At 43.5% G+C, this 20473-nt stretch overlaps 1 protein-coding gene across 3 annotated transcripts in view; it reads right to left on the bottom strand.

Annotated features, from left to right (window-relative positions):
• SLC9A8 (solute carrier family 9 member A8) overlaps nucleotides 1-20473 on the bottom strand; it is a 65948-nt gene that overhangs the window by 22534 nt on the left and 22941 nt on the right. For 2 of the 3 annotated variants that reach the window (XM_036418221.2, XM_045574184.1), the window contains exons 5-8: nucleotides 19582-19665; nucleotides 14842-14943; nucleotides 13755-13789; nucleotides 8290-8433 (exon numbers count right to left, since the gene is read on the bottom strand). In XM_036418221.2, the coding sequence (XP_036274114.1) occupies nucleotides 8290-8433; nucleotides 13755-13789; nucleotides 14842-14943; nucleotides 19582-19665 (365 nt within the window). The remainder of the gene's footprint in view (nucleotides 1-8289; nucleotides 8434-13754; nucleotides 13790-14841; nucleotides 14944-19581; nucleotides 19666-20473) is intronic. The other variant, XM_036418222.2, reaches the window with a different exon arrangement.

Raw genomic sequence — 20473 nt, 5'->3', positions numbered from 1 at the left:
CCTGAGAAATTTCCAGACAGATTTTATTAAGTTTATGCTCGAGCTCAAGGAAGGCAACACCGAGGAAAGGATAGACCTCTAAACTGGCTCTGGGCTGGCTCTGCCTGGCTGCTTTTATAAGCTGGGGACAAAGCAGGCTTGCGCACTAAGGCAGGCTTTTCTAAAAAGTCAGGCTTGCAGAATTTCCCATTTTAGGGTGGGGTGGGTGACTTCCTTTTCCTGCTGCGTTGCTTGGTAACTACATCCACACCTGCGCTATTGGGGCAAGATGGGGGACTGCCTGTTACCATCACCCTGGGAAGGTCATATAGCAGTAAACCTTGATCAATTGTGCGTGGGGGTCAGTAGTTTAAGCAGGCAGTTAGAAGGGAGATACAATCAGCTACCTCTGTGTTTTAGGGTAGAGAGTGGAGGAGTGATGACAGTTTTTCGTTCCTTCTTAACTTGGTTTCCTGGCCCAATCCCTATGTTGTTTCCACCTGATTCTGCTCTCTGCCATACCTCTTGATCCCACTTTCTCCTCCTTCCAGGGAGGCCCCACTATGACTGTCACCTCCTTATAGTCACCTTTCATCTCAGCCTCCCTAACGTCCCCGTTTGTTTCTCAGAACCCAGGGTCAGTGTTACTTCCTCAGGGACCCTTCGACAGGCCAGCCGTTTACAGGCTCCTGTGGCTTGTCTTCTCCACAGCATGTGAAAACTGGTTCCATGAGGACCAATCCTGCTTAACTGTCATATGTCCAGGGCCTACGGCAGAGCCTAGTACACAAAAGACCCTCAATGAATTTTTGCTGAATCAGTACACAAAGCAAAGAATTATCAATAGTAATATTCAGCTTCATTATTCAACATTTCATAAATTGGTATAATTTTAAAGCAAGATAATCTGATAATCTGATAGCTTGATCAAATAACCCTCAGGAAGCCTTTCATGGCAATTCACTGTACAATTTAACATAATAAAGGTTCTAAGAAATCCTGCAAAATTTTTTTTAAACCTTTTTTTCACACAAATGTTTTTCCAAACTCACTAAATGTACAATTACCCTCCCCCCACCCCCACCCCCTGCCGCTGCCAATTCCCTTTTTTCCTAGTAGTAGATCGCAGGTTAACATCCCACCTTGGGGAATGCTGGGATCCAATAAGGGTTCTTACTGGGAAAGTGCCATGAAGGGTAAGATCACCCACAGTTCCCAAATGATCTGTGGGCACATGCAGACAGTAAGTATCTAGCCGCCACCCCAGATGACTCCCTCAGATGGTACACCAGCCAGTGTCACTGCTTTCTTTTTATGGAGAGAAGGCTTGTGCCAATGGTTCCTGAACTCAAGATAAATGAAAGTAGAATTGGACTCTTTCTGGCCTGGTAATTGTCTACATTTTATTTTTCAGGTCATGTTTCTCTCACCTTAAGAATATAGACAATGCTGCTTCGGGTTCCATTTCATGAGCTTAAGCTGTAGCTGGAGAGAACAAAAGGTTTCCCCTACAGCAATTATTTTAAGAATAAATTGTCATAGTAACAAATCAAAGCTAAAACTAATTTAAAGTTAATGAAGAAACAGAAGATACTTCTTAACTTTCTGGCACTTACGAAAGTGAAAGCATTAAAGAGGGGGGTATGCTGGGCCAGTGTGTCTCAGTGGTTGAGCGTCAGCCCATGAACCAGGAGGTCCTGGTTTGATTCCTCGGTTGTGGGCTCAATCCCCAGTAGGGGGTATGCAGGAGGCAGCCTATCGATGATTCTCTCTCATCATTGATGTTTATGTCTCCCTCCCTCTTTCTTCCTCTGAAATCAATGAATATACAATATATTTTATTTTTTTAAATAAATTTTTAATGTTCATATTATTACAAATGTTCCTTTCCCCCCACCTCCCTCCATTGCTCTCCTCCGCCAGGTTCCCACCCCACCCTCTGCCCTTTCCCCACTCCCCATTGTCCTCATCCATAGGTGCACAGTTTATGTTCAGTCTCTTCCCACATCCTCCTCTCCCCTTTTCCCCAAGAATCGTCAGTTCACTCCCTTTCCATACCTCTGATTCTATTATATTCAACAGTTAATATTGTTCATCAGAGTTTTTTTTTTTTTTTTAATTTCCTTGGTTTTTAGATTCACTTGTTGATAGTTACGTATTTGTTGTTCATAATTTTTATCTTTATTTACTTTCTCTTCCGAAAGAACCCCCTTCAGCAATTCATATAATTCTGGTTTGGTGGTAATAAACTCCTTTAGCTTTTTTTTTATTAGTGAAGCTCTTTATCTGACCTTCGATTCTGAGTGATAGCTTTGGGGGTAGATTATCTTTGGCTGTAGGTTCTTACTATTCATCACCTTGAATATTTCTTGCCATTCCCGTCTGGCCTGCATGGTTTCTGTTGAGAAATCAGCTGACAATCGTATAGGTGCTCCTTTATAGGTAACTACCTTCTTTGCTCTTGCTGCTTTTAATATTCTCTTTGTCTTTTACTCTTGGAATTTTAATTATGATGTGTCTTGGTGTGGTCCTCTTTGGATTCCTTTTGTTTGGAGTTCTGTGCGCTTCCTGGACTTGTAAGTCTAATTCTTTCACCAGGTGGGGGAAGTTTTCTGTCACTATTTCTTTCAGTATGTTTTCGATATCTTGCTCTCTCTCATCTTCTGGGACCCCCATAATTCTGATGTTGGTTTGCTTGAAGTTGTCCCAGAGGTTTCTTACATTATCTTCAATTTTCTGGATTCTCTTGCCTTCTAGCTTCTGCGGAGGAGTGTCTTCTGGCTCTTTATGTTTCAAATCTTTGACTTGATTCTTGCGGTCTTCCATTCTGTTTTTAGGACGCTGTATAATATTTTTTCAGACAATGTATTCTTTATTTCTTGTTGATCCTTTATCATTTCTTGTTGATTCCTTATTATTTCTAGTTGATCCCTTTTCATATCCTCATAGGTCTCGTTTATTTTATCGGCCTTTTCTAGGACATTCTTGAACAACCTTATAAGTGTGGTTTTGAACTCTATATCCAGTCGCTTTTTGTCCTCCGTTTCTTTCGTTTGTGATCTATTTCGTCTTGGCATTTTCGCAGCTTCCCTGATGGGGCGGGGTTTCAGGGTGGGGCTACAGTTTTGGCTTCCATCAGCCCTGCCCTATGCAGCTCCTGAGTCTCAGGGTCCTTCAGTACTCATTGCAAGCACCTCTGAGAGAAAGGTGCCCTTGATTTTCGCCTGCTACCGAACAGTCTAGGCTCTCCCCCAATGAGCCGGTATTGGGGTTCAGTTCAGTTGGAAGTGGAGTTGGAGGTGGCATTCCGAGCAGTCTGGAGCCCCTGTCTCCTTCCCGCCAGGGCAATCCCGCGGCACAGCCAACTGTCCCTTCTCTGCGCGCAATGTGCGCGCCTCCGGGACCTCCTTTCGCCGCTCCCCTGGGGTTCCGCCTTACAGCCCAGCTCCCTATGGCTGAGCCTGGGTCCCCAGGGTCTGGCCTAGAACTGGGGTTCAGAGCAGTCGAAACTGGGGCCCAGCACAGTCGGAGCTTTTATCTCCTTCCTGCTAGGGAACGCCAGCCAGGCACTCAGCCTCCCTCCTCTCCTCCCTCCTCTCTGGCTCCGTCCTCTCCACGCGCGCCACATGTCTCTGTACCTTAGGCTTTTACAGCTCCTCCACTCTTCCTTCTGGTTTTCTCCTTGCTTCTCTTTGTAGAATTTCCAGTCAGTCAACTTTCCTGTAGTTCTGGGTAATGTCCATTTTATATTTTAGTTGTATTTTATTGAAATTGTTGTGTGCGGCTGCGGCTAGGTGTTTACCTGTGCAGCCATCTTGGATTCTCCTCAATGAAAATATATTTTAAAAAGGGGGTAATTCATTCCTATATTCAGTTACAAAGATAATCTGAATGTGTCAGATCACTTTGAAAACGATCATTTATTAAGTATACCCTTAAAAATAAGACATGATTCCAGCTTATAAACAAAGGAATGCTGACAATAGCTCCCTCTTGTAATGCAAAAAGGGCACACCCACCATGCTCCTCTCTCCCGTTTCCCTTTTATAACTGAAATGGCCCACAAGACAGCTCACCTGAGAAACCTCACTCAAATCCTTCAGAGTGACTATTTCCCCCTTGCACCATTGTGTTCACTTCCTTGTGAGCATCTTTCTCTCACCTTGGATTGAAACTGTCAAGTCCAAGTGGTATCTGGACAATGTTTGGAACACAGAGGACCATCACCAAATGCTGAGGGTGGATGACCAGCCTGGAGCGGGTCTGGAGAACCAGCGGGGCAGGACATGGCTCAGTCAGTGACTCCTACCCGAGCCTGTGTCCCAGTAGTGGTGAGGTGGAGGCTGGAGACTACATATGCATGTGGCCCACAGAGGCAGTTTGGGGAACTGTCACCATAGGTCATCTTGACCTTCAAAAGCACCTTTTCCCGGAAGAACCTTTGGCTACTTATAATGAATATCTGCAGCATTTCTCTTTTTTTTAAATTAAATATATTTTATTGATTTTGTACAGAGAGGAAGGGAGAGAGACAGAGAGTTAGAAACATCGATGAGAGAGAATCATCGATCAGCTGCCTCTTGCACACCCCCTACTGGGGATATGCCTGCATCCAAGGTACATGCCCTTGACCGGAATCGAACCCGGGACCCTTCAGTCCCCAAGCCGACGCTCTATCCATTGAGCCAAACTGGTCTCGGCTGCAGCATTTCTCATTTTAAAAAGAAAGTTATCTCCTAATCTTTGGCCTTTTTGTGGCAAAGAAACATGGGAAAGCTCAGAAAAGGTCCTACTTTAGACAGATTCTTAAAAAAAATTAGAAACAAAGCCATTGAGTTTAGCTCATACTGTATAAAAATAACTCATGATGTCATCTCCAATTTGGGCAAAATTCTTTATCACAAATATTCAATATGTGCAGCCAGAATCCTATATAATAGAGCTAATATGTTAATGGTGTGACGCCCTCATGCCATGACGGCCATTCAGCAGGAGGCTGTGTGCACAGCAGGGCGGAGCTGCCCTGTTGCTCCAGAGATGGGGTGGAAAGGGGAGGCACCGGGAGGAGGCGGGAACATCCCGTGGTGGGGAGGGCCGGGGTAAGAGCCCATAGCGCCCCCCTCACCACCCACAACTCACACTCAGCGCGCCTGCTGCTCATCTGCCAGGGGAAGGAGAGCGGCGCTGGAAACTCCGCAGCAGGCAGGAGGCTTCCACCTCTCCTCTGGTGCCATGACAGGGCGGAGCCATCATGTTGCTCTGGAGAAGGGGCGGGAGTGGGACATGCCTGGAGGAGGTAGGACCAGCCCGAGGTGACTTGTGGGACCAAGGGGTGGGGCTTGAAGTAACTGGAGAAGGCTGGAGGGATTGGGGGCAGGGCCAAGTGCACTTGAGAGGTGGGGTGTCAAGGTGGGGTGGTGGGCAGGGCGCATGTGGATGGGCGGGGCCACTCGATTTCAGGTGCTAGGTTACTACCGTGTTTCCCCGAAAATAAGACATCCTCCGAAAATAAGACCTAGAGCATGGAAAGATAAGACATCCCCTGAAAATAAGACCTAGTGCAACTTTGGGAGAAAAAATTAATATAAGACACTGTCTAATTTTCGGGGAACAGGGTAGTATGAGATAAAAGTGAAAACTCAGAGCTAAGAAGCTTTCAGGGTAGATCTTAAATAAGAAAAATATATTATCATCAGATTTCTTAAAGGTCTTATAGCATGATGTGTGAGAATTTCCTAATGAAGCTATAGAAATTTTTACCAAGAGAAATGTAAAAAAGGCAGTAATAGGGAATTGGTCAAATAGGTCATAGTAAATCCATAGAAAGGAATATTCTGTAACCAGTAAAATGATGTTGTAGAAGATTATTTTATCAACCCTGTTCAATGGAAAAGCTGTAGTATAGTATATAAGATATAAGCTCATAAAAATAAAACATATGTAGCCTGGCTGGCGTGACTCAGTGATTGAGCGTCGACCTGTGAACCATGATTCCTGGTCAGGGCACATGCCCAGGTTGTGGGCTCGATCCCCAGTGTGGGGTGTGCAGGAGACAATTGATCAATGATTCTCTCTTATCATTGATATTTATATATATGTATCTCTCTCCCTCTTCCTTCCTCTCTGAAATAAATAAAAATATATATAAAAAATAAAATGTAGATAACTTTTGGTAAGTTCTTCCTACAAAGTAGGCTAAAAACAGGGCAAACAACGAAACAATAATAGGGGCAGGAGTAGAAGAGGAAAGGGCCGCACATTAATTGACACAGATGCTTTTCACATGGCATCGAACTTAACTATTCAATCCTCAAATCCAATCCTAGGTGGAGGCTTTATCACCCTCACTTGAGTATGGAGAAACCTGTGGCTCAGAGAGGTGGAAGAGCCAACCCAGGACCACACAGCTATCAGTGGCACCCGTAGGACTGAAGCCCAGGTCAACCTGACTCCAAAGTTGGTACTCTTCCCATTATAAACCACCCTTTAGTGCAACGTCAGAATTTCTAATGTAGTCTATAAGAAAGCTTTTAAGAAAATGCTGCCGAAGCCGGTTTGGCTCAGTGGTAGAGCTTCGGTCTGTGGACTGAAGGGTCCCAGGTTTGATTCCGGTCAAGGGCATGTACATTGGTTGCGGGCACGTCCCTGGTAGGGGGTGTGCAAGAGGCAGCTGGTCGATGTTTCTCTCTCATCGACGTTTCTAGCTCGCTCTCTCCCTTCCTCTCTGTAAAAAATCAATAAAATATAAAAAAATAAAGAACCATTAACCTGTTAACCGAGCGGGATGTATAAATACGTCAAATATAAACAATATCGGGAACGGGTAGGATGTATGAATACGTCCTGGAAATATATGTTGAGCCCTGAGAGGGACGGTATATATTTTTTGTAATTGTGAAATTTATAATTTTTTAATTCGATGTTTCCATTTTTTTGTTGGTATTCTTTTCTATTTTTTTATAATTTTGTATTTTCCTTTGTGTTTTATATTCAATATATAAATAAATGAAAAAAATATATATATATATCATTTATTTTAATTAAGTATAAATAAAAAATAATAATATGAAATTACGTCCTCCGAGAGTGACGTACTGTCACGTCCTAGTGAAAGAGTACACACCCGTTACAGGTTGCGTAATTAAAAAGGGAACTCCCTGGTTAACAGGTAAAAAAAAAAAAAAAAAAAAAAAGCTAACTACCACAGAGTGTTAGGCTTAGTAAGGAACCTTGTGACAAAGGAAATAAGACAGGTCGTGAAATTCTATTCTCTAACAGAACACTGGCTGGCTCCTAAAATTCTCATGGTTCACTCTGACACACTGCGCAGGGTTCTTTTCTCCAGCTGCTTGGACTGTTGGTGCCTTTTCTGTTTTCTGGCAAAACTGCTTGGGTCTCCAGCTCACGCATGCTAGTGAATGCCACAAAATGCAGACGTCAAGGAAACAGCCCTACATCAAATAAACACATTTGAAACGATCTTGAATTCATTTCCTTTTCCCAATGATGTGATGACTCCCCTTTAATGTCTCAGATACTATCAACAAGGGCAGTAATACCAATGAACATTTGAAAAAGATCTTTCTAAAGTGGCTTTCACCCACAGCATCTTCCGAAGGGATGTCTGTTAGTATCACTACCTTCTGTGATGGCTGTGAAGAGGAAGGTGACCTGCAACAACTCCAAAGCGGAAGAGGAAGGACTGTCTATGTTGTCTGCAACAATGCAGTCCCAACTCTCATCCCTCAACCGGCTGCTCTATCATCATTAAACCTATGTTCTTAGGGCTCATCCCAGACCAGTCACCAACTGAGAAGCTCTGAAGGTGGGACTTGGGAATGCTACATTTAATAACATCCCCAGTGGTGCAGATGAGAAGCTGCACTCAAAACTGCTGCTAAGAAGTAGGTCATAAAAGGGGGATCACTCTGGACCACATGTGTCAAACACAAGGCCCGCGGGCCAAATCCGTCCCGCCAGGCCTTGCAATGTGGCCCGCACCGCGCTGTCATCACTGCACTCCGCTGCGTTTCCATCACAATGACAGTTTATGACTGTTCAGTAAACCATTCGGCCCGCGATTTAGGCTGGATTTTAGATTTTGGCCCCTTCTCTGATTGAGTTCGACACCCCTACTCTAGACCTTGACAGCATCCCTGGGGCACATCAGGGCTTGTCAGGACAGAAAGATGGAGAAGCAGGTGAACTGATCACCCAGAGGACAAGCAACTGCACACACAGCTGCATGGAAACATCTGTCCCGTTGTTCCTGGGACCTTCAGTTCTGTTCCTTGGAGAGAGCACACTTACTTGGTCAAGACGATGGAGACTGCATCGTTGAGAATACTCTCTCCAAAAACCAGCATGTTGAGCACTGGGTCTATGTGGAGTGCATTGAAAATGGCAATAGTAGCCACTGGATCGACGGCAGAAATTAGGGAGCCAAATGCGAAACTGTAAAGAAGAGGACAGAAAGGGCAAACTCTGAAACACTCATCACTTGGTCCACCTGTTGAAGCATTAAAACCGGGGAGTGTATCTGATATAACAAATGCACACGCTATCGCTGAAGTAATGACAGAGGATGCGCTCCTTCTCCCTGTGCTATCTGTGAACTGGCATTGTGGGTGGAGCAGTGAAGTGCCCACTCTAAGAGTTGTTAGGAGTGGCCTGGTTTCCCACTATATGTATTAACACTTTGACCAGTGATGGATGGAAGACTTTTGCTTAAACGCATTAAAGTTCCCAGACTTTCTGGTCAGAGCAGCTGGAACCATGATAGCTCAGGGGCCTCACCCAAATGACCCCCGGGCCCCTGGGTCTGACCTCTGTTTTGCCTCTTGCCACCATCGATGACCAACCCCAGCCTCCACTCACATTTGTAACATCTAAAAAAATGCTAAGAGCCGAAACCGGTTTGGCTCAATGGATAGAGCGTCGGCTTGGGGACTGCAAGGTCCCGGGTTCGATTCCGGTCAAGGGCATGTACCTTGGTGGCAGGCATATCCCCAGTAGGGGGTATGCAAGAGGCAGCTGATCGATGACTCTTTCTCATCGATGTTCCTAACTCTCTATCTCTCTCCCTTCCTCTCTGTACAAAATCAATAAAATATATTAAAAAATAATAATAAAATAAAACTTAAAAATGCTAAGAGCCAGCAGCAACTCTAGGAGCTCCAGAGGATGGGCGGCTTGGCTGGCAGGCACTGGCCCCAGAGCTGCCTCCCACCAGGCCAGCGGCTCTCATCGACAGGACCCATGAAGGTCTCGCTTCCTCCAACAAATACGTATGAATGGTCAAATGTCATTCAGGCACTGAAGGTAATAATAGCAGCAAACCTTTCTGTGGCACTTACCATGTCCCAGGCACTTTACATATAGTAACTTTACATATAGTAACTCACTTTACATATAGTAACTCAGTAATTCGCCATATGAGATGGCTCTATTACTGCCCCAATCACATAGGAGAAAACTGAGGGACCATGATGTTAAGGAACTGGTCCAAGGTGGGTCAGTGAACAAGGATTCAAACACAGGGTATCTGGCTCAGAGTGGCTGCCCCTCGCCACTAGATATAGAAATATCCAGAGACAGACCAATTCAGAAACGGCATGTTTTACACAGGAAACCAGAGTAATGAGAGAAGAGTAACCTGGCAGGGGCCAGGGGCAGGGGGACAGTTAGACTGGGTGGTCAGGAAAGGCCTCTGAAGAAATGACTTATCTGAACAAGGACCTGAGCAAGGAGATGGCAAGGCCAAGATCTGGGGCAGTGGCAACAGCAAGCTACCTCTGAAGTGGGGCTCACTTGGTTGCCTGAGAAACATAAAGGCAAGCGTGGCAGCTGTACAGTGAGGGTGAGGGTGAGGGCGAGTGGCAGGAGATGGTGGAGGGTGGCCAGGGAGATCACCCCTTGGGGCCTCGTGGGCTACTTGAGGAGTCTGGGTGACTCGTTCTCTCAGCAGTTTGTCTGTTTTCTACCTCAGTGTTCCTGACGCCTCCTATTCGCTCACACTGCTATGCCCGGCACTGCCTTCCTTCTACTCCAGCAGAATGGTCAGCCTGCTCCTTCTGTAACACAGGCAAAACACGCAGCCCCAATGTGACAGCCCTGCATGAAGGATGTGAGCCAGAGACTGTGCACCTCTCCTTCCCCCTCACCAGCCTGCAGTCTGTGAGGGACAAGGTAGCCACACGGCTCTGACCACTGCACCATCAGCAGCAACCCTGACTGGTCACTGGACTCAGGCTCAGGGAGAGGGGTGCTGGCGGGGAAGATGCTCGGCTGCCTTCCCAGTTACAGTTCTGATTTCCTGGGTGCTCCCTGTGAGTTTGACTCGGGTGAATTCTATCAGGAGAGCCTGCTCACCTCAAGGAGAGCCTCTGGATGCCAAGCTGAGGGCCAGACCCAAAAGATGGGCTCAGCTCTGAGCCAGTTCCCAGACTTTCTGTCCTCACAGAAGCTGTCACATGTCTTATGAGCTGGGATCTTACCTGTCTCTCGCCTTCAGTGAGTGCCAGGGTGAGTACTGTGTTTAGCCATGGGTATATTCCCAGGAGTGGTACTGAGCATGGCCCAGAGAGGTTTGTGGAGAGTGGGTGGGTGGGAGGGATAGGTAATGCCACCAAACAACTGCCCTGTCTGGTTGGCAGCTGGCCTTGAAGCCCTTTTGCTGCAAACCAGGCTCAGACCTTCTCATCTCTCTTCTTCTATCCCCTCTCTCATCACCCTTGCTGACATCGCAGGGGCCTTGAAGGAAGAATGTCTAAAAAGTGTATTCTGAAGTGGTGGGTAGGGGGGAGTTTTGGGAGCCTCTGGTGGGTTGTGTGCTGTGCGCTGACTATGCTAGGCTCAGCTGGCCCCTCTCTCCACCCTTTAGTGTCATGCAGCAGAGCAGATGGGCATGGCTCTTCCTCCTGAACGTCCATGCCCCCTGGTTTTGGTAATAGCACCCCAATTTTCCTTTGGGGAGCCAACTCCCCTACTCTCCCTTCATTCATGTAGTTGCATTGGGCATCTAGGAGTGGATAGGGGATCCAGGCTTGGTGAACAAGGGCCATCATCCCAGGCATTTTACCACGTCATGGGGAATTAGGTTGGCCCTTTGGCAGGGATGGCTGAAGGGTGACGTAAGCCCAGAGCCATCAGTGTAGCCACATGGAGTAAATGTGCCCAAGGATAAAGTGGATCAGGGACTAGCTGAGCTGAGACAGCAAAGAAGAGATTCCTGACATTGTGATGGTCTTGTGGGTGTCCACTGTATAATGTCCACCTTTGCTGTATGTTCATAATAAAGGATTGGGGGAAATGCTTTGAATAAATTATGTAACACATTTAGCTTTGGTTGGGAATCGAAATTGGGGCAGGGCTTTCTGACAGTGACTATGAAAAGTCTGATCTATGAACTGCCTGAGTCATCAAGAGGCCTGAATCTAAGGGGTCATGTGACCTTGCCATCAGTTACTCCATTTCACATCTTCATGACCCAGTTTTTTAAAAAGATCAGAAGCTAGAAGTTCAACTAAAAGTGTGTTTTCTTGATTCCATCATTTCAAAGGATAGCAACATCAAAAAACCAAAAAGGAAATAGTGTAGGATGGTGAAATAATTCAGGGTGCATTGAAGAGTAAAGTATCTCTCCAGCAGAAATATCACTAAAATAGAGTTTAACAAAAGTTTTAGGTTTAATGTTTTCTCTAGTGCAGAGGTCTGTGAGTCCCATGTTTGACTCTCATGGTATTTTAAAGAAACGAATAAATTGTCAACATTTGAAAAGCAGAAAATTTCCTATTAATATCTAAAAGTCTGGCCTCTTTTGAAAAAAAAACTTTAAAAATATATTTTTATTGGCCGAAACCGGTTTGGCTCAGTGGTAGAGCGTCGGTCTGCGGACTGAAAGGTCCCATGTTCGATTCCGGTCAAGGGCATGTACCTTGGTTGCGGGCACATCCCCAGTAGGGGGTGTGCAAGAGGCAGCTGATCGATGTTTCTCTCTCATCGAGGTTTCTGGCTCTCTATCTCTTTCCTTTCCTCTCTGTAAAAAATCAATAAAAATATATTTAAAAAAAAAGAAAAAGAATCTTCTAGAAAACTCAAAAAAAAAATATATATATATATATATTTTTTTTATTAATTTCAGAGAGGAAGGGAGAGGGAGAGAGAGGTAGAAAGATCAATGATGAGAGAGAATTATTGATTGGCTGCCTCCTGCATGCCCAACACTGGGGACTGAGCCTGCAACCCCAGCATACGCCCTAACTGAGAATTGAACTGTGACCTCCTACTTCATAGGACGATGCCCAAAGAGAGCTACACCAGCAGGGTGAAAACAATTTTGTAATATCTAGTAACTCTGGGCCCATAATGGTGATTATTAAGAGGAGCTGAGAAGTGGCTGTTCCTTTCAGACAAGGGCATGCTCTCTGGTTCCCCGTCGCCACCTGGCCAGCTTCCCCTGTGGCATGCTCTGCCAGGCCCTGCAGCCATGTGGGTTTGCAACTGTGGCTAACTTTTCCAGAACACTCCCCAGAGGTGGGACAGTCACTTTCCACAGGAAACAAAGTGTCTGCACCCAGAGGAAGAAATTCTATCTGGCTGTTATTCTGCTTGTCTAAGGAACAATTCTCTTACTCCTCTCCCCTGACCATCCCAATCATCTGCCCAATTCAATTTTATGCGAATTTACCAATAATTTTCTGTGTCTCTAACCAGTTGCCCCCAAACAGGTTGAAGGACAGAATACTGGACCTCTTCCTTTATTTGGATTGGACTTGGGGCATTTCATTTCGCTGGCAACATACCTATAAAATGCAGGGCACCAGTTCTGTTTTATTTCCAGTTCTTTATGAAACAGGAATGTGACTTTTGCTACTTGTTTGTGTATCAAAACTATCCTACAACCAAAGCTCTAAAATGTATGTCCTTGGGAGAAAAGAGATTGGACTTAATGTAATCAGAGGCACACTGCCCATGAAAAGGGCTCCGAGATTCTAGTCCCCAAGGTGCTGCTAAAGGCTGAGAGCTCTGGCTGACCGGATGCTGTGCCACAGGACAGACCAAGTGCTGTGGATGCAGAAACAGCGCAGGGCTGCATCCTCACTGGACTTTCAGAGTGGGGAAACCAAGCTGAACTCTGCTTGTGCACTTTTTCAGCACTCGATCAGGCACCATCTGAGAGACAGCTGCCTAGGTGGCCTCTTGCTAAGCTAATAATGGAAATTCCTGGACTGGGCTCCGAGGCAGCAGCTCTGAGAGCTCACTGGAGTAATTTCAGGAGGAGGAGGACATGCGCAATAGAGCCCTTAGCCTCATCTGCTCCCCCAGTGGACACCCACCCAATTTAATGGAAATTCAGAGCAAAAAGATTAACACCTCACTCCCCACTTCATCCCTAATAAATCAAAGAGAAGACAACTTCTATTGTGGCCATTGAAAAGATATAAATCCAGGTGAAGAGCATTCTTAACAATAAAACAGCGGTGCAGCATGTGGTGTGTGTGTGTTTGGGGGGCAGTTAACTCATGAGCTATTCCTTCCAGAGCTCAAACTAAATTAATCGTTTCAATCAGCAATGTTCTGACTAGGGATCTTCAAAATTTCCTCAATTATTTTTGATTAATTCTTGGGACCCGAATTAATTCAGAATAGATTCTACAGAGAAATCATCAGCAAAACAAAGAGAGAAAAAGAACAGAGAGGTACCACACCCAGGAAGTAATATGGAGAGCACTTTTCAAAAGTAGTCACACAGTGTTAGAGTATGAAAGATTTACCTGTCTGTCATGTTGAGTTTAGAGATTACATCAGCCTGTAAAATAAAGCACACAAACACACAGACACAAAAAAATCCCCTGGAGAACAGCCAAGAAGATTAAAATGTCCATTAGTGCTTTATCACAAGTGGATAAGGACATTCATCTTCAGTCCTCAAACCACTTGAACATTTTTAAAAAGTCCTAAGTTTTAGTTTAGACATGCATCCGATTATCATACAACATAAGTATGGCAAAGAATGCTACGTTTTTCAAGCCAAATTCAGTACAGTTTTCTTCTCTAAGTTTGTTACCATTTGGTACTAGAAGCTGGGCAATGAAGAAGGTTGCAGGACAGACATTTATTCTGGTGCCACTGAGGCAGCAATGAAGGTGAAATCGGATGGAATGGGCTTTAGTCTATAGCCATCAGAGGAAACAAGCACATCTGATACAAATACAGCTGTTGCCCAGCTGACAACCTTGAACTTTACAGAACCGGGGCAGGTAAACTTCCTGCCACTGACCATAAAAGAGAAGAATTGACCTGCACAAATGTGCATAATGCAAAACCACAGATACTACCTTCCTCAGTGGGTCTGATTTGAATGAATTCAAATAATTTGAACCCCAACCACCCAACTGATGATACTGGGAACTGGTTTAGCAATGGTGGAAAATCCAGAGTGTATAACTCTACAGATGGATGAGTTAGAATTGAATGAACATATTCAGAATCATCTGTAATTTTTGAAACGCAAATATACCTAACAACACAACTGATATTGTTATAATCTGAAGATCTTGGTGATATCTAGTCTGCTTTATTTTTAGGAATTCCAAAGTAAGACAATATTGGTTTGCTAGTAAGAGCAAACAAATACTTTTGAGGATTATGGGAAAAATTACTCAACTTCAGACACTGAGGACACTGAGTTGAAACACAGTTTAACATGACTTTACTGTGCCTCATATAAGTCTGGATTTCCCTCCAGTGGAGCATTTACCTCGAATGTGAAACCCAGGACCCATGAGGTGTCTACCCCAGCTCCCTGCACTAGCTCTAAGAATGTAAGATTTTCAAAAATGTCCAGATGGTTTTTCTTACCTGACCCAGAAAATAAATTCCTCCACCTACTACAAAAGCAGAAATTGCTGTACCAAAAACAGAAAACAAGATGATGGAACCAATATTTTGAAAGAAGTTACCCTGTTTGAAAGAGCAGAAATGAGAGAAATGGTTAGAAAAAGTGGTCCAGCCAATGAAGGCCTGGCCCCCACACCTGGCCCTCCTGATATGCTTGATTCTCTGTGAAGGGCACCATCCCCCACCCCATTTGGCAAGCTGGGAACCTGGGAGTCTTCTCTCATGCCTACATCTCATACGGAGCCTGTGGCTTTTATCTCCCCCACGACATCCCATCTCCCTGCTTCTCTCCATCCTCATCTCCACCGCCCTTGCCCAAGCTGCCATCATCTCTCCCCAGGACCACTGTAATAGCTTCTAGCAACTCTCAACCACCCCTGGCTCCTTGCCTTCCACGGGCTTCCAGAATGATCATTGCAAAAGGCCAATCTGATTGTGCTACCTTCACTCTGACCCTCACTTCCACTCGAAATGCAGCTAAAACCCAACCCAAGCCTGGATGGTTTGACCCCCTGTGAAGACCTCTAACTCTCTCCCCTTTGTTTTCTGGATGCCAGTCACCCTGGTGGTTTTTTGTTCTTCAAATGTACTGTGCTTCCTGGGTTTGAACCACTCTTCCTTCCTCTTTGCTTGGTGAACTCTAATTACCCTAAGTTCTCAGAACACTCTTCCTGACGGAAGCCTTCTCAGATGTGTGTCTTTCCCGCTAGGCTGCAGACTCAACAGGGGCAATGACCACATCTGCTTTTGTATAATGTCACTGAAATAATGGTTGTCAGATGCAAGATGCCCAGTTGAGTAGGTACCAGAGGAATCAATTGTGTTTCATGTGTGATCAAATTTTAAAGTTTATACAATCATAACTTTTTGTTTAATTAAGAAAAGGTACAGTACTATAAAGAATGTTAAAACAGTAGATTATACTATCAAAACCACTTTTTGCTTTCTAGGTCTTTTAAACAATTCTATTTCACTCTATCAACATCAAATGCAAATGTGACAGATAAAATATATTTCCATCTATACTCTATGGCAGTGTTTCCCAAACTTTTGACATATGTGTACCCCTTCTATAATTTTCGTAACACCAAGTACCCCTCGTACTCATGAGAACGTAGAATTAGGCGCAGCTAAGCACGGTGCAGTGCATATCCCCACCAAACTCCGGTGCAACGCGTACCCCCACCAAACTCTTCCCGTACCCCTGGGGGTACGCGTACCACACTTTGGGAAACACTGCTCTATGGCATTTAAGAGAAAATATTTGAGTCCAAGAGCATAGTAGCATCTTTTACATTTCCATAAAATTAAGAAAATTAGCTGTTTATTAGAATCCTGTGGACCCACTCAGGAGCAATAACAGGGAACATTAATGACCCCTTGACTGTGAGTGTGGACAAGGGATCCCATCTTTTCGCTCAGGTACTGTCAAGCCATAGACAGCAGGGACTAACATTTTAAAGCTCACTTCAAAAGTGTGCTCAGCTTAACCCTGACAACTCACTAATCCTGTCTCCTTCAGGAAATTTCTTTACTTTATTCATTGTGATTTTGATTCAGTTGCCCATAATCTGGCATTCAATTACTTTGCTTGGCATATCAATCCTTAGTACACAGGAACTTTCAAATAACTCAAACACAATGATTTGTTTTTTTCTAAACAAAAGGCTTTCATCTATGAGTTTTTCTTTGCAAAAAGCTGCTTTACCTTATTTTAAAACTAGAGGCCCAGTGCATGAAATATGTGTACAGGTAGCATGCCTAGGCCTGGCTGGTGATCAGGGCTGATCTGTGGGGTGACTGGCAGGGCAATGAGGTGGGGAAGAAGGGGGAGGAATCCGTTGGCACCTGCCTTGGTTGACCTGGAGCCTGCGGGCTGGGGGCAGCTCCTGCATTAAGCGTCTTCCCCAGGGTGGTCAGTGCTTGTCATAGCAACCAATTGGTTGATTTGCATATTAGGCTTTTATTAGATAGGAGAGATTAAATTAAATCTTGGTCTGTTTATAGGGAGCTAATTCTGATAAATATATGTAGTTGGTTAATATTAACCTGGATATTGAAAATTTGCCCAAATACAAGTTATCACACTAGAAGAACTTCCCTTTGTTCTACAAAGTAAATTTATCTGTTTCTGACATACTTATTGTTCTATCCTTTGTATAATATTCATAATTTAAAGAGCTAATACCTGACTACATAATGCATATCAACTTAGAGTAGTCTTACTGAATTTTTAATTCCAAGTCCAAATTTACATTAGCAAATATAGCAATATTAAATTAAAACATTCAGAGTTAACTTCCTATCTTCTTTGGGGAAAGGTAAGAAGTAGACAGTTTCTGAATTCACATTTCCATATCACATTAGTCCCTTTCACATAAATTATCACATTCTCTGCTGGAAAGCCATCTTCAAAGAAATCATTATTATTTTTTTCTCAATTGAATTTATTGGGGGGGGTGACACTGGTTGATAAAATTATATAGCTTTCAGGTATACAATTCTCTAATACATTATCTGTATATTGTATTATGTGTTCACTATTCCAAGTCAAGAAATAATTTATTTAAAAAACTATTATTCAATATTTTCCTCAAATTTTTAACAAGTTTATTTTCCTTCCCTCAAAAAATTAGAAAATAAAACTTTTCAAGCTCTAACATAGTAGTAATCAGTGTTATGTTTTTAAGTCAAAAATCAAATCTATTCCCTTAAATTTGTTTTGAAACATTTTCATACTCTGCTGATAGTTCTTTTAAGATTTATGAAATGAAAAAAATTAAGAATAAAAATATTGACCTTCAATTTCTCCTTGCTTGTTTTCTTTTTAACAATTACCTCATGTCAGTAATAGTTTATAAGACTTAGGAATTTTTTTTTTTTACATTAAACTTCCTTTTCACATTTTAGGTGGATAGATGTACAATAAAATAGTCTTGACTGGTTTTTCCCAGTGGTTAGAGCATCAATCCATGAATCAAAGGGTCTTGGGTTCAATTCCTGATCTGGGTGTGTGTGCAGGAGGTAACCAATCAATGTGTCTCTGACGTTGATGTTTCTCTCTCTCTCTCTCTTTCTCTTTCTCTCCTCCTTACCTCCTTCCCTTCCACTCTCTCTGAAAATTAATATTTAAAAAAAATATCTGGTAAGGATTAAATAATAATAACAACAATTTAAAAATTCTGAACTAAACATCTTAGAATATTTTTGCTTTGGTACCCAGGTGAAAAATTAGAGATTAATTTGTATGTTTTAACCAAAAGTTTCTTGACAAATTTAACTCTTTATTATGTTACTGTTCATACTACTAGTAATATTAATATTAGTAATAATAAGTATTAATAATAAGAAACACTACAATTTATTTAATGTAATGGGTGGTGCTTTGCACATATTCTTTCATCTAGTGTAAATTTCTTCTTTTTTAAGAAAAAATATTTTTACTGATTTCAGAGAGGACAGGAGAGGGAGAGATAGAAACATCAATGATGAAAGAGAATCATTAACTGGCTGCCTCCTGCACACCCCCTACTGGGGATTGAGACTGCAATCTGGGCGTGTACCCTTGACTAAAATCGAACCCAGGACCCTTCAGTCTGCAGACTGATGCTCTATCCACGGAGCCAAACCAGCTAGGGCTAGTGTAAATTTCAAAGCAACTTGAGAGGTAGGGTTTTGGTTTTGTTTTTTGTTCTGAATTTCTGCTGTACCCAAAAGCAATCCATAGGGGGCAGCAGATGATTAGATCCAGGTGTCTGGCTCCAAAGCCCAGGCTCGTCCCTCTTTCCAATGGTTAGCCAAATCTTAGTCCTTTCAACCTTCATATATTTTTTTTTTTTTACCATACTCATAAAATAACCTTTTTATTACTAACATTTTAAGTTGAACCATGTATTTTAAAACTTAAATATATTTATCTTTAAAGAAAACTTATAGGCAAAGAAAAAAAAACCATGCACACACACAAAACTAGCTTAAAAGTGAGAAACTCCCGCCCAGGCAGAAAGAGTCCCACTGGAAGTTGGAGGACAGACCAGAAATTACAAGGCAAAGCAGGGAACTGTGCAGGTGCCAGCGGGGCCCCTCTTAAGGGTGGAACCCGGAAGCCAAGGATGAGCAGAACAACTGTGGGAATGGAGGAGTGTGCCTGAAGGAGTAAGAAGATGAGGCAGAATGATGGGGCTCCAGCTATGAAGAATAGCTGGACTGGGGAGCACGGGGAAATGGGGAATGCGAGCTGGGAGTTGAGGCCCAGGGTAGGGTACTGAGAGGGGAGATACTGAAGGATAAGGAGCCTAAGGAGGAAGAAGGACTCATGATGAGCTAAGAGAATCAAAAGGCCCAGGGTACATGTCCCTGTTCACCCAGGACACACTCCATCCTTTCAACATGTGCTAGTCTGTGTCCAACAAGAAGAGTCATTGTGTCACCCATGTACCACTTAATATCACTCTGGCCATCTTCCTAGGAAAATCTCCCTTCTATGGAATACCCTGGTTTAATAAGCCACACTGCCTGAAACCATGAAAGCAGCCCGCTGACCATGTCTCTCCTGTCCACAAGTCAGGCAGTCCAGTCCAGCTTCTACCCTGCACACCCATGATGAGTAACGGAGACACCGCTGCTAAATCAACACCCACGCTTCTTACCAACACAGGAAGCCATCCAGACCAAAAACACTAATATGTGCCTGAGTCTTACCTTGTGTAGTGAATATCCTGACTCAAATATAATAGGTGGAAGCAATAGAAGGAAAAACATATTTGGACGAAACATTTCTTCTTCCTGTAAACATAAAACGGGTATTTTTAGAGGCATAGAATTTGTGTAATTAAGAACTAAATCCACCAATGAAGAGCAAAGTAATTCTTCTCTCAGGTCTGGCCCAGTGAAAACATACCTGATGAAAACAACCAAGCAGGAGAACAGACAAGAAAACTAAAAATAACAGCCCCCCACACACACCGGAAAGAAAAAGTGTATTTAACAATGTAGGACAGCCCTAGCTGTTTGGCTCAGTGGATAGAGCATCAGCCTGCGGACTGAAGGGTCCAGAGTTCGATTCTAGTCAAAGAAAATGCCTGGGGTGGGGGTTCAATTCCAGAAGCAGCTGATCAATGGTTCCTTCTCATCATTGATGTTTCTCTCTCTCTCTCTCTTGCTGCCCCTTCCTCTCTGAAATCAATACTAATATATATATATATATTAATATATTTTATTGATTTTTTACAGAGAGGAAGGGAGAGAGATTGAGAGCTAGAATCGTCGATGAGAGAGAAACATCAACCAGCTGCCTCTTGCACAACCCTTACCAGGACGTGCCCGCAACCAAGGTACATGCCCTCGACCAGAATTGAACCTGGGACCTCTCAGTCCGCAGACCGACGCTCTACCACTGAGCCAAACCGGTTTCGGCTAAAAAAATTTTTTTCAAAGTAGGATAAGTGAGTTTAAAAGGTGACAAGCAAAAGAAAAGGTAGAATGAATCGCTTCCAAACACACCATTGTATGCTTTTTATCCTTTACTAAGGAAAGAAAATGAATTTTAATGTGGAAAACTTTTCAATTCAAGCAGAACACTTTCAAAAACAAG

The sequence above is a fragment of the Pipistrellus kuhlii genome, unplaced genomic scaffold, assembly GCF_014108245.1.
Source record: "Pipistrellus kuhlii isolate mPipKuh1 unplaced genomic scaffold, mPipKuh1.p scaffold_m20_p_6, whole genome shotgun sequence".
NCBI lineage: Eukaryota > Metazoa > Chordata > Mammalia > Chiroptera > Vespertilionidae > Pipistrellus > Pipistrellus kuhlii.
The sequence above is the reverse complement of the archived record's forward strand: the minus strand, read 5'-3'. Positions and strand labels throughout refer to the sequence as shown.